The sequence below is a fragment of the Engystomops pustulosus genome, chromosome 1 (genome assembly GCF_040894005.1).
Source record: "Engystomops pustulosus chromosome 1, aEngPut4.maternal, whole genome shotgun sequence".
Lineage (NCBI taxonomy): Eukaryota > Metazoa > Chordata > Amphibia > Anura > Leptodactylidae > Engystomops > Engystomops pustulosus.
In genome coordinates, this window is record NC_092411.1 from 51,818,621 (window position 1) to 51,833,975 (window position 15,355).

Below are 15,355 nucleotides of genomic sequence, written 5' to 3' on the forward strand. Positions count from 1 at the left end.
ATTTTATTTTTTCTTACTTTGAGAAAATATATTGGGGCTTGTTTTGAATAGTTATGGTGTATACTCTATACACTGGTATACGCTTCTCCATTCTGAAAATTACCACCTTGGTGTACAAGGTTCACATATTTTTTTTCTTTTTATGCTGCTCTGTCCTAAACACCCTTTTACAAATGAATTGACTACTATATAAAGAGAATTGAAAGAATAAAATAAGCACATCAAAAAACATGGCAGTACCGGTAACTAAGTAGAAAGGTAAAACAATAATTTTGGAAAAATAACATATTCCTGGAAAGGAATTTTGAAGCTGACAGTCTCCCTGTATACTATTAAGCAACAATGGGATATTGTAACCTGAGGGACCTATAAGTTGTATACAGGTGAACTGTTTTGCTTCTTCTAGGAAACTATAGCAAGTACAAATATCTTAACACGTCAGAACTATACTACACTAGACAGCACAAATAGTTTAACTTCTAAGCAAGAACCTGTTCCCATAATTGCATCTAATTGACACATAATTGGCACCTAATTAGGCCTCATTATATATAATTCCACTGAAGAGGATCGTAACTAGTCTCCAAAGTATAGCATTTAGACATGATGTATCCATGTAAAACAAGACATGTGCTATAAAATGTGGACTTCCTACCATTCCACAGGAGACTTGAGGATTTCAACAAGAGCGTTTTATAAATGTTTGCACGGCTACATCTATAATGACACATAAAGCAAAGAATTGTTTTGTAGAAATGAGTGATTTACTAGCTAAAGCATAACATTTCTAAGTAACACTAACAGAATGGAATTAGACATATCTATATGTATATTTCTCTTAAGTTTATTTTTTTATATATATATGTTTTTTTTAATTGAAAGCTGCCTTAAGGTTGGTTTTTTGCTTTTCAGGTTGTATCACACAGCTCAACAGACCATACCAAAGCTTCCAAGGGAAGCGATGCACAGAATATAGAGCTGACGCAGCACCAAATGGAAGACGCTTATACAAAACATAGTAGAAGTAGTTCGGGATCTTTTAATCTTTGATTTTAAAAGGATCATTCAACATAGTTTAGTATAGTTCCAACCAGATTGGGTCTTGTACATCATATTGAAAGGACCATTGGGGTAGGTTGTAAAGAGGGTCACATAGAAGACACTTTATTATCTATGCAAAAAGTGACCCATGAAAACAATAGGTGGCAGCAATATTAATTTGTGTTAAAGAGAAAAGAACAACATATTTGTAACTGACTTCAAGCCTAAATCAGATTCATCAATGTTATCGCAATTGTACATAAATATAATCTCTTAAAAGAGAACCTACATAAATTACATGATACTAAATTATATACTTCTTCCAAAACACTGGATGGATGGCCAGATATCACTCAGTAGTGGTGACCTATCTCCACATGGCTGGTTTCTATATCTACCTTTTGAGACAAGCTTGGACATGCTGCCACAATCTTAGAGATAGAGGAGAGCTTCTTCTTCCCTAAGTGTGGGAGACACAACACTATGAAGGTGCTGTCTGCAAAACGTTACAATTTTTTGCGTTTGTGGTAAAAAAGCCTACATTTGCTTTATGAGTTTAATATGATTCCTTGATGTAAAATGTATCACGCGTTAGGCCAGCTGTCATAGAAAAATTATATTTCCCGTATTTCATCACCTTGGTAGGCTCATCAATATAAGGACTAAAACTGAGGAAAGTACAGTTTACACGATCAGATCAACTATATGTTTTGGACGTCAGCAGTCACACAAGTAAAATCGACTTTCAATTCAGTACTAAAGCAGTGAATTTACAGCAGCCATGCTGTTACATTGGGAAACCATCCCTTAAGCAAAGGAGAAACAACACAGTTACGCGGCAGGATGTGCCTTCAAGGTAGAGAACGGCGTTAAGGGGAAAGTTTGTAGTTTTCCAAATGTGTTTATATATGGAGTGTACGGCTTCCTGACAAAAACTGACAGACGGCAGAAATGGGCAAATAACGGAATACAAAATGTAACACAATGAAATAAATACACAAGAGAGCAAAAACATGAAAAGAAACTAACGCTTAGACATCACAGAAATAGCTGCTGTGTTTAAGAAAATAAAACACACTGGGGAAGGTAAAACAGCCTGCACAATCTCATGCAAGGCAAGGAAAACTAGAAGATGCATTGCTCCAGCTGACATATTTAATTTAAAACATTGTCAATCCCCGCAGAGAAATGGCCTAGTAAACATGCTATAAAATAAAGACAATCCAGAAAACGTGTCACACAAACTTGTCAGGTCTATACAACAGGGAAAAAGGTATGAAAATAAGAGCCCGGGTGAACAGCAAAACCATCTCTACATGGTTACATTTCTTCTTTTCCTTTATATCATTGCAGATGTAAGAGCAGCTTCCCACTCACTATAAACTGCATAAAGTTATAATAAGGGATGAAACAAACCCAATGGCTGAGATTAGCCAGAAGTTATCTACAAGACTGGGTTCTGCCATGTTCAGGTTATAGGAGGTATACCGTATATACTTGAGTATAAGTCAACCAAAGGCCCCTAAATTTGTCACAAATAACTGAGAAAACTTATTGACTAAACTATAAGCCTAGGGTGGGCATTGGTTACAGCCTCCTCCAGTAATAAAATGCCCTGCAGCCAACCCCCACCTATGAAATGCCCTTCAGTGAGTCCCCCATCTATGAAATGCTCTGCAGAGAGCCCCTGCCCCCCCGCCTGTATGAAATGTACTGTAGCTAACTGTCCCCTATTGATAAATGGCCCTGTTCAACACAAACACATCTATGTGTTTTGACAGACGGCGCACTTTATGACGTTAGCAGCGGCAATACTGCCTTATCATAGTGTACGCTGGCGGGCAGAGTGCATTGATGAGTCTCTGTCTGCTTTATTACAGATGAAGAGCCGAAAGAAGAGGAGCCCCGGGAGCATCGCGGAGCAGCAGAAAGTGAGTATAGTAGTTTATATTTTTTTTATACAATTGTGCATTTTGTTGTGCTGAAAAACTTGGCTTATACACGAGTATATATGGTAGATATAGGTTGGGCATAGTTCACATCTGTGTTCAAGCTTCTTTTTTTAAAAAAAATTCTTTATTTAGAAAATGTTTTAAAAATTTACATACACATATGAAAGAAAGAAAAAAAAAAGGAATCCCCCCCAAGGCTTTAGTTTTTTAACTTGAAGAACGGATGACTTACGGATCCATTTTCCCCACTCATTTTAATAGACCTGTAAAAGTTTTCGCTACCATCAGTTTCTACATCTTCCAATAGGTCTCCCGTTATTTCAGGAGATAGTTGGACGCGACTGCTGCAATATATTTTTTAAGTCTGAACTTTTAAGTCAGAAGGCTAAGGGAAGACACATTTCCGTACAATTTTTAACACTGTTTTCTATTAATAACATGCTCTTTAACTTTATCAGTTTTCAGCATCGATTACTCGTTTATTTTCATTCTGAGCATGCTCGAAGTATCGCTGCGACCTCTAGTAGGCAGAGAAATAAAAATGAAGACAGATAGCTTTAAAATAATGAAGAATAGAAATAAACTGACACTAACAAAAAACAAGGAATCCAACGAAGTCTGAACACCAATGTAAACTGGCTCTTAGAGTAACCTGAATGTTTGCCGGGAGTGAAGTCAGACAGAGCTATGAATGTATATATATATATATATATATATATATATATATATATATATATATTGTAATACAAATGCTTAGAGAAAGCAGAAAGGCAGATTTTCATTGCAGCTGTAATGTGCTTTTTCAACCTGTCTTTAGTGAAAATGAGGTCCCTGATGACAGGTTCCCTTTAAACAAACTTTGCTTAAAACAATATAACTACGTAGGCAAGCTCCATCACTGATTTTCAGATCCCCATAAACTGGTAGATTGAGCTTTGCCGATTTGACTGCACATAGAAAGAAGTGGAGAATCTCTTCCATAACTCGCTCTATCAAGCAGCTGTAACATATGAGCCATGATCGAGAAACATTGAAAAGCATTGACCAGTAGTGCATAAAGCAAGATACAAAGCCCATTTTTATCAACTTTATTAGTCTCTCCATTCTCATACTGGATTGCTGCTCCTTCCTCCCCATCCCACAGACTTATTTAGTGAGCTGTAACTCACTGTCTGTCTGGCTCACTGTCCAGCTTTCTACATTTATCCAGAACTTGGCAGAAATTTCATAAATAAAATACTTTTTTCAAGAATTGTGAGCCAGATAAATGGAGCAGGAAACACTTTCTCCTGAAGCAATATTACAAAGTTTCTGATAAACACTTGTGGCATTGATTGTTGCAAAGTTTGTTAACATTTTGATCATTTATGATTAGATTCCAAACCAAAACAGTGATATCCGGCTGGTGGCCACTGCTGCACTGAGGGTCAATTTCATTTATTACAACCCTTAATTTTGTTCACCATGGAATACATATACACAGATATAAAATAAATTAGTTGTATGTATGATATGTCTACCTGTCATCAATATTCCTATTCAAACAGAGATTCAGGGATGTGAGGCTCTGGCACTTCTTTACAATCTCCATCACTGTCTCATTATCCAGCTCATTTATGTGCCGTAAATCCAGGCTAGAAAGATTTTTAAGCTGAAAAGCAAAACAAAGATGTTTTAATTAAGACAAAAAGCTAACAATAATACAAAATAGTACAAAAAACAATGAATGATATATTAGGAAAGATTGAAATTATTTCAGCCCAATATGTCCACTGTGTCCATAGATAAACAATCCATGAGCCTGCAGAGATACCAAACTAACTTATAAAGTTTTGTGACCGCATCAGTGTCAAGCAAGTAGCCTGCATTAGGAGATGGGTGAAGCAGGAATAGGCAAGTGCAACTAGATATAGTAGTAATCTTGTAGATTTAGGGTTGAACAGATCATAGTTAATCAATCATTAGGTGCTTAAAGGGGTTGGCCACTTACAGAAAACTTTGATGGGGTAAGTATTAGACCCTAATAGGTTCAACCATATTATACTTAAAATGAAACCATTTGATTTCATACATTATGAAGCAAACATAAAAAGAGAATGCTGTAGCTACACTAATGCAGGATCATGTCTTTGTTAATCCCTGAGCTGAAAAAACAATTATAACATTCAGGACCTTGGGAAAGCTGGGTCAGGCTGGCTGCCTAGATCAACACATTAGATACTGAGCTTGTAATTACAAATGGAGGTTAGTCAAGCATGACTAATCAACCTGAGCTCGATCAGTCATACACAGCAGCTGGGGGATGGTGCAGCAATTGATTATTTTGTCTTGCAGGGAGAACAGTGATTACATCATCCTCTCCTGCAGAGAAAAACTCACATACTAGGATAACCAGCCACAGAAGGGACAGAGCCTCATTATCATAATGTTATATCTGTTTTATCAGCAAAACCACTCAGGACAGAGATAAACCATGAAATGATCCTGCATCAGTGTAGCTACAGCATTCTCAAGGTATGTTTGCTTCATAATGCATCAAATCAAATGGTAGGTTTCCTTTAAACGGCAAAGTTTCCCCCGGAAGTTGCGGGTCCCATGACCCATATACAACTGGACTTCTGGCTTTCAGCAGATGGAGCGGGCCTTGTAGACATGACTGTCTGGATCGAATATCACTGGTTGGAGGGTTGTTGAAAAGATATCAACATTTCCCTCTTATCACTAATATGGGAGTGGTTATGAAAGAGGGGGCTTGCGGGATACAGGGCGTCACAGGATGCCCAGAGTCTTGCTGCTGGGTGTGTATAATATGTCTGACCCTAATAGAATCTTTATAATTAACCTGTTAAAGTTTCCTATAAGTGGCCAACCCCTTCTTATGTGTGATGATCAGTCAAATCTGATAATGCTGATATATGAACAAACCAGGATACTTTTCCAGTGAATGGTCCAATTACATGTTACACTATCATATACTAAATGTACTTCCAAAATACTTTTAAGATGTTTAAAAGAATTTTACATGGCAGATGGAACACTTCAGTACAGTACATACAGCCAGGTGATTGTTAGCCAAAAGCAATTTAAATCGAAATCATACAATACTGCTCATACATGCAGAAAAGATGGAACTGAATATGAACCCTGCTTACATTCTATACTAATGGATTGTCAACTGCAATAACAAAGGCGATAGATGTACTGCAATTTTTAGTAAAAATCTCCCCGACAACCTGTTTTTAATTGTGGGTACATCTATTTTAAATTTGCATAAATTTATTAAAGGGGTTTGTCCACTTTCAACAAATATTTGATATGGTTTGTGTAAGGAAAAGTTATCCAATTTACCAATATACTTTCTGTATCAATTCATCATGATTTTCTAGATCTCTGCTTTCTGTCCTGCTTTAGAAAACTTATTTGTTTACTTCCAGTGGATAGAAATCTGTCCATGAGATGTGACACAAGCCATTATCATAGAGAGTAATAGGAGGTGTGTGATAAAAACAGCTTGTGCAACTGCCCCTCCATCACATCACATGGACATATTTCTATCTACTGGAAGTAAAAATAGAAGCTTTTATAGCAGGACATCAACAGAGATCTAGAAAACCGTGAGGAATTGATACAGAAAGAATATTGGAAAACTGTATAAAAGTTCCTTACACAAACCATATCAAATGTTTGCTGAAAGTGGACAACCCCTTTAAGGCAGAGTAAAAGTATTCCTCTGGAATGCTAAAAGGAATATTTTTAGTCAAATAGGGACTCGTTCAAATGGGCGTTTATGAGGTCCGTATGCCATCTGTTTTTTTTTTTTTTGCGGATGGGATATTGACCCATTGATTCCAATTGGTTGTTTACACATGCGTCTGTTCGCAAATCAGTGAGAAAAACATTGCAGCATGCAATAACTTAGCCCGTTACTTCATATAGGTATAAAGCTACTAGCTTCTTTTACAGTAACAGAGGGAACCCTTACATACTGGGCCCCTATGTCATTGTACAGATTGCACACATGGTGGGTCAGTGGCTGGGTGTGGGTGCATGACCATGACAATAAATGTTGTATTAAATCCTTGAAGTCAAAGCCTTGTGTGAAATGCTGCATACAGTATACAAGTCAGCCATATGGCATCCCACAAGGATCTTAATGAAAGATCCCACATTCATCACACACTTTCTACTTACATTGGTAAGGCATATAACTCCTCTTGATGTAACCGAGCAGCCCATGAAACCAACATATTCCAGCTCTGGACAGTATTCTGCAAATGCTTCCACAGACTTGTCAGATACCTGATGGAACAAAACAACAGAATATCTTCATCAGTCCCAAGTCTCAACAAAATGTAATCTACAGTAGATGTATTTCCATTTTGAGGTTCTTGTGATGACTTGGGGTTTCATCGGTTGGATTTCAAGCAAAACCTTGTTCTAAGGGGAGAAAAAGCCTTCAGCAGAGCACCCATTTAAAAGGTACAATGGCACCAGGATAAAATATTTAGTTTGAACTGGATCATCTCACTTAAGGCCTCATTTACATGCTTTGTCCGAGTGAGCACAAGGCTGGGTGGAGATCGGAGGGGCAGGTGAGCGCACCACAATCTTCCTACTCCTTAGAAAACCGAGCGGCAAGACAGCAAATCAGGCCAAGAATAGGACCTGCTCTCTATTTAGCGGTGTGGCCGCCCAGCGTGGTGAGACACAGTGAGGGGAAAACGTACCACTATTTTTGAGCCTTTTTTAATCTTGAGAAAAGATTTCAAATGTAGTTAAAAAAAAACATACAGAAAAGGTAACAGATCATCTCCAGTGTTCTCACTGCACCGCAACCGGGTGCTCCAAATACCACCATGAGAATGGAGCATAATACTCAGAATTTCTCCAGGGGTTAACTTAGAAAAGGTAGACTAACTCATGCTGGATGATGAATTGTGCAGAAGCCGTTTTCTAGCTTTTTGTTAGGATGATTTCTTTACTTTGCATCAATATTTTGTGTGTTTGCCAGGATACGCCATCAAAACATCAGATATGTTGAGAGCAGACACCAGTTAGCTCCGTGTCCTTTTTGTGGCCACAGGGGGCGTGGCCTCAATTTATTTTCAATGGAAGCCATGGCTTTAGTGCTTGTGGGTGCTACCATCAGATATTGATGGGCGATATTGCAGATAGGTCATGACAATTAAAAATCAGGCCATTCCCTTAAGGCAACACTAAATACACCCCTTGTATAATGAGAGATAGAAAGTATCTAAAACTCAAAACAAATGTAATAAAATGGTATGTACATGAGTCTTTATCAGACTCAGCCAGACCTTTATAATATTAAGCTTGGTAAATCCCCCCAATACATTAAAGTTGCTGACAGAATATTGCATGTGAGACAAAACAGCCCTTCCCTGACATTACACTCACGCATAAAAGTATTAAGACCAAGTTGCTTGTCTAGGACATGATAGATATGAGGTATACATTACCAAGCAAATAAAACATTTGTTTTGCTAGTAATAGAGACAAATAGAAGAGAATGTAATAAAAACAAAAGCATCATTAACATGCCAAATGACAGTAAGCTAAATTTATGGTTATGCATCTAAAGCGCAATAATGAGCAAAACTATATTCCGACGACGGCTGCCTTAATTCCAGGAGGAAGTGGTCATACATTTCGCCAATTACTGCGTTGTTGTATTAAACACTTGACGTCTCCACTAGAATATTTTTACGTGCATATATTTGAGGCCACTGTAAGGAAGTAAGTGCTCTGACTACAGAAATGTGCGGCCAACAAAGAATATTACTTATGAAACATTACAAGAGAAGGAAAGCTAGGTAGGGACTAGAATTACAGAGAGCACTACCAGAAGCAAAGTATACCAATTTAATATTACATTACAAGGAGGGAAATGTACTGCTTCTCTAAGATCGCAACATACACACGTTATCTAAATAAATCACTGAGAATATAAACCTGGAACCTGGTAGAAAACTGAAGAATATTAGGCTCACTCGAAAATTCCCCAGCTTTCTACTTCCCGAAAGAAGAAGAATGTTTTTACCAATTCTGTTTCTTGAGATCTGCACTAAATTTGAAAAAAAAATGCTCTCTTATAACAAAAAATGTATCTAGATCCGAATTTTAACCCCTTAACGCTGAAGCCACTTTTCACCTTCCTGACACGGCCCATTTTTTCAAATCTGCCCTGTGCCACTATAAGTGGTTATAACTTCGGAACGCTTTAACATATCCAAGTGATTTTAAAATTGTTTTCTCGTGACACTTTGTACTTCATGTTGAAAAATTTTGGTGGTATGTTTTGCATTTATTTATGAGAAAATCAGATATTTGGTGAAAATTTGGAAAAATTCTTGATTTTCGAAATTCAAAATGTTCTACTTTTTCCATACATAGTCATAACCGCAAAAATACTTAATAACTAACATTCACCGAATGTCTTCTTGATGTGGACATGGTTTTTTATGCATACTCTTATTTTTGTAAGATGTTAAGGGGCTTGAAAGTCAGGTGCAATTTTTCACATTTTCATAAAAAACGCAAAATCCTGCTATTGAGGGACCTGCTCGGGTTTCAAATCACTTTGAGAGGCCTAAATAAAAGTAAAACCCCATAAATTACCCCATTATAGAAACTACACCCCTCAACGTATGTGAAACAACTTTTATGAAATTTGTTAACCCTTTAATTGTTCTACAGGGGTTAAAACAAATTCAGATGCATGAATGTGTTTTTCAAAAAATGTACAAATTCTCAGTGGATAAAATACCAAAATGCTCCACAAAATTTGATACCCAATCCCTCCCGCGTATAACAATGCCCCATATTTGGTGGTAACTTGCTGTATGGGCACACGCCAGGGCATCGAAGGGAAGCTGCGCCATTCAGAGCAGATTATTCATTGTCACTTTTTATTGGCTATGCAATCTTTATTATTTTGGCAATTTGGACATATAAGGGCTTATTTTTTGCGACATGAGATGCACTTTACAAATACTTCATTTTAGTGGGTCATTAGCTTATTGATGAGATTTTATTAATTCTTGAATGTATGGGTGAAAAGAAAATTGTCAATTTTGGTTTACTTTCTTTTCGTATTTTTTGGGGGTCGTAAAAATACTATATTATCTTTATTCTATAGGTCACTATGATTACGGTAATACCTCAATTATATAGTTTTTCATTTATTTTTACAATTTTACTGGATAAAAGATAATATAGAGGAAATCTCATTTGTTTTTGCATCGCCATCTTTTCGGAGACGTGACTTTAATATTTTTTGGTTGACAGAGCTAGTTTAGGGCTTATTTTTTTACGTGTTGAGTTGTTCTTTTCAGTGGTACTATTTTGGCGCACATAACTTTTTTTGATAACATTTTTGTGTAGAGATTTTATGTTTTTCGGGTTTTGTTTTTACGGCGTTCACCGAGCGGGTCCAATAATGTTTCTGAGTTATTGTACGGATTGTAACGGACGCGGCGATACCAAATATGTGGGATTTTTTTTGCGATTTTGTGGTTTTTTTCACTTTATTGCATGTGTATAGGGAATATTTGTGTTTAGGGGATTTTAACTTTAAATAAAATAATTTTTTTATAAAAATAATTAAATAAAGTTTTTAACTTTTTTAATTAACTTTTACAGGTTAGCTGGAACAAACGATCCACTGATCGCTTGTTCAAGCTCTTCTTCACATTACACAGTGTAATACAGATGTATTACACTGCGCATGCTCAGTGTGTTACAGCCGGGTCCTGCCAGAAGGCAGGGACCCGGCACACAGAAGAGGATAGCGGGATAGCGCAGCCCCGGGCAATGGCAGTCCCGGGGCTGCGATCGGAGCACCGCACCCCCCCCCAGGTAGGCGCCGCGCGGGGGGGGGGGGGGAGGGCGGATGGGTTCCGGTTCTTTTTAAATGACCCTTGCATGCCGCGATCAGCGTGAACGCGGCATGTCAGGGGTTAACACCCGCGATCGGGGTAATCTCCCGTTCAGGAGCCAGTGCCAGAAGCATGACATTAAGGTACTGCATTTTGCGAGAACGCACCTCCCGCGATGCAGTACTATTACGTCAAATGTCGGGAAGGGGTTAAGGAAAACCAATTAAAGTCAGCCAATGGACAGTGTCTCCCAATTCGAGTAAATGATCTAACCCTAGTCAACTACTGTCACCGGTTTTTATTATACAGACAGTGCCTGGGTTTTGTACTAGACAGGTTCTTTACGTTGAATTTGTATGTAAGTTGGGACTGTACATTTTATCATTGTAAACCCAGACACATTTTTTTTGTGTCCCATTGACAATAGGATTATTCATTTTTTTTGCTGCAATGGGAATAAGGATTATTAATAAAACATCATTACAGACACCTTACAGCTGATCATTGCACCCTGAGGCTAACATCAACAGAGCTTCACCAGAGATCATAGTGGGCAGAGAGGTCTGTCTGTAAGTTGGTGTCCTTAGAAGGGGACCACCTGCACAGAGAAAAATTACCCTTTATATGCACGGAATCTTTTAGTAATTGCAGATTTATACAAGTAAGGAAAAAACAGTAAGGAAAAAAGGAAATTTAGATGTAAATGGGAAGTGCCTTAAAATTCTGATTATATAATATCCAGAATCAAATGTGAAAATGGGAGAAAAAAGGAAAACGTGACATCATCAGGAGGTTCCTCACACATTTGCCCAACACTATGCAACTGGACTAATTCACAGACAAAAATGATCATCCTGGCACTACTATGTTTGTATAATTTAAAGTTATGCAATTTTCCTATATACTTTCTTTATTAATTCCTTATAGTTTTCTAGACCTCTGCTTTCTGTCATTCTATAAAAAAAAAATATTTACTTCCAGTGGACAGAAATCTGACCATGGTCATACAGGTGCACTGCTTGTTAGTATCAGAGAGAGTAATCACAGCTGTGTGATATAATGAGCCGTGCACCTGCGCTCACCTCCTCCTCCTCTCCCCGTACACTGCCGTTGCCCGCTACGGTACGGTACGGGCGGGCAACGGCAGTGTGAATATAGCCTTAAGCTTTCTATAGAAGGACAGCAAGCAGAAATCTAGAAAACTGTCAGGAATTAATACGGAAAATATATTGGAAAATTGGTTTCCATAGCTTTTCATTATACAAACATTTACATTTATTTGCTGAAATGGGAATACCCATTTAATTATTTATATAGTCCATATTAAAAAGTCACTGAACAAAAGGAAACAGGAATTATCCCATGTGTTTCAGACAATGCAATGCCCTTAGTCACTGCCTCATGCGCTACCAAAGTGTCTGTATGATATTTCTCTTTTGCTATAATAATATAGAACAAGTCTCTAGATGAATTGCAAAATACACAGATAACATCATGTACTTTCTGTATGACATACTGAATTATATTATATTATATTATATTTAGGTATATATATATAGGTATTATATTTGGTATAGTATACACTAAAATAGAAATAAAATCAGTGAACAAATAAAACTGCAGGAATCAGAACTGCCACTGAAAAGCCTAAAGATGGAAGAGATGACAATGACAGTATTCATAAGACCACCATCTAATAATATCCTAACAAGGTTATATTTCAGCGTCTTCAGCCTGACAGCACTTAATAGCTCACCTGAATTATGTGCATAGATTAAGCACTGGCCCTTTGACGTTAGTCCAAGCCTTCAACCATGACTGGGCAGACATGGCCATTGACACTTGACATATTAACCCAAACAACAATTAAAAGCCCATAAAAGCTAATAAGGTCAAGATCTGTAGGTAATTTGTCTATGTTGAAAAGCCCCTGCCTTCAAGGGTCCATAAATGCTGACAAAAAGTTTCACTTGATCAAATATTAATTATGCAAATATAGGCGTTTCTGAAAAGAATGTTTTCATTCAAAGAGTAAAAGAGAAATTAACATACTGAAGATGACCCCTTGTCAACAAGGTCACAGACATTTACAACTAATCACATTAAAAGAAGTCCATTAGTGTTCATTGTGAAATCTGTAATAATTTCATTGCCTCTTCGACCTTCATTGACTTCCACTCGCTGTGGTTTGCTTGATGTTAGTTTTGCTCTGCAAGGGTAATATCGCCTGATGAAAAAAGATTTATAAGTCAGGGCCTCAACTATTGTGAATGAGAAAGATGTTGGCATGAAACTAATGGTTGAGATATTTAGCACCTCTCAGAAAGATCTATGGTAACTTGCGTGCAGCTTAACCATTCTGCAGTAATTTATGGTCCTGGGTTGCATAGCTGTTACTGAGCTTCTTAGGACTCAAATCCTACATTTAATTATATAGATTAAAATGCAATAAAATATTAGCTTTCACAGAAACCCTGCATAGTGGATTTATACTAAATTGCACCAACCAGGCTGTTAGGTCTGAGGCAGCAGCTGAGCTTTTAAGACAAAACTACAGGACGAAAAGCAAATTTTAATATTAAAGGGTTTTATGTAATAAAAAATTATGTTACAAATATCTGTATGGCACTTCCACAGATCCTGTTTTCTCCAGCTTCAGGGACCACCAGACACCAGCTTCAGGGACAAAAATTACTCACATACAAAATATGACATGTACATGACCTATTTATGCCTAAAAAGTGGTAAGCAGTTTAGTGTGCTCCGATTGTAGCCATATTTTCAAAACCTTTAATTGATTACATTGCGCAATAAAAATTAACACAGAAAAATACCTTTTTGGAACATACAGGGAACTACTGGCTACTGTGGGGGCAGGAAGACCGGACTGCCGGCTACTGTGGAAAAGAGAGGGGACAGGTTTGCTGGCTACTACCAGGGCAGAGGAGCGGGTCTGCTGGCTACTATCAGGGCAGAGGAGCGGGTCTGCTGGCTATTGTGGGGGAAGAGGAGCGGGTCTGTTGGCTACTGTGGGAGCAGGGGAGCGGGTCTGCTGGCTACGGTTGGGCAGGCTTTGGGACTATTGGATACTCTGTGCATAGGCACTATGACTGTAAACTACAGTAATAAAGGTATCCTAAATATACTTAAAATATAACAGCGATGCTCAACAATGCAAACCTTAGTAGGATACCACCCGTGTGTTTATATGAAAACACATTGTGCAGCTGCGTGTGCATGGACTCATGCATGGATCATTCGTTTCCTGTGTGGAAACCTATTGATGTGTGGGCCAGACGATCTTTAAAAGAATATGATGTATCAGCATACCAGTGTGTAACTTTAGCGTGCTCCATGTACGATAAAGAGAGGAGTTCCAAAGGTCCTGTAGTAATCCTCCAGTAGTTGAGCAATGCTTGAGTTGAAAAACCCAACTGTGTATTAACAGTCCGTACAGTTCGGAAAAAGTTCCATATGGTGAGGTCAGACTACGGCAAGTCCTGGGGAATAAATTCCTAATTCATTTCAAATATTTGACAGTACGTATAAGTACTCCATGGACGGTGGTGTGGTCTTTATATAAACTACAGGCATACTACTAGACACAGTACTGGATCTTCTGAACAAAAGCAGAGATGATTGCGCGCATTGTGCCTGTGACATCAAGTATTAATGAAAGATATGCACCTGATCTAAAATTATAGAAATGTAAATAAATGTGGGCTGTTCCTGATCTATGCTACCTGTGTGACTTTGGCATGTGAAGTGCACTTTCACACAAAGAAAACTGTCCAAACTATAAACTCTAACAGGAATATGAAATGCTCTAAGTATTGTAGCTTGGGCAAGTGGCTCGACATATGGATCTGTGCAAACCCTGGCAGTGTGCATGAGCCTTAGGGTAACTGCACATGTTAGAGAATGGCTGTGGAATTTGCCCCAGCTGTAATCCTGCCCCATTTTGAAAGCATTAGAAACCGGAATTAACTGGTTCCTAATCCGTTTTCGTGCCACTATTTGCAGTGCGCTGCATTTCCAAAATTACGGTTTCTGCTGCAGAATTTGTTCTCCAAATTGTTTAATCTTATCTTCAGTGGACAATCCCATAAGCAAATTTGCCTGTACTGGGAAACTAGCGCAACCAGGGACGGACTGAAAATAGATTTTACCTGGACGATTCTTGGCGGTATGCTGCTCTCAAAAAATTCATGGGGTCAGTCCCCCGCTTTGCCTCCCTGCGCACAGGCTGCCTGCACTGCCCTCCCTCCCTTATGCATCCATATGATTAACTAACCTTATTATATGGATGCACAGAGGAGGGATGGAAGCACAGGCAGGATTGACATAATTTCATTCCACTGTCTTAATCTGCTGGCTGTGGGACCCCTCCATCTGCAGGCCTGGTCGCAAAGTTTGCAACCATGATTGCTGTGCCGCTACCCCTCGCCCACTCACAACACACAG

At 38.2% G+C, this 15,355-nt stretch overlaps 1 protein-coding gene across 3 annotated transcripts in view; it reads right to left on the bottom strand.

Moving 5' to 3' along the window:
- Positions 1–15,355, bottom strand: part of FBXL17 (F-box and leucine rich repeat protein 17) — a 469,629-nt gene that overhangs the window by 328,007 nt on the left and 126,267 nt on the right. For all 3 annotated transcript variants that reach the window (XM_072140407.1, XM_072140425.1, XM_072140416.1), the window contains exons 5-6: positions 7,185–7,292; positions 4,514–4,644 (exon numbers count right to left, since the gene is read on the bottom strand). In XM_072140407.1, the coding sequence (XP_071996508.1) occupies positions 4,514–4,644; positions 7,185–7,292 (239 nt within the window). The remainder of the gene's footprint in view (positions 1–4,513; positions 4,645–7,184; positions 7,293–15,355) is intronic.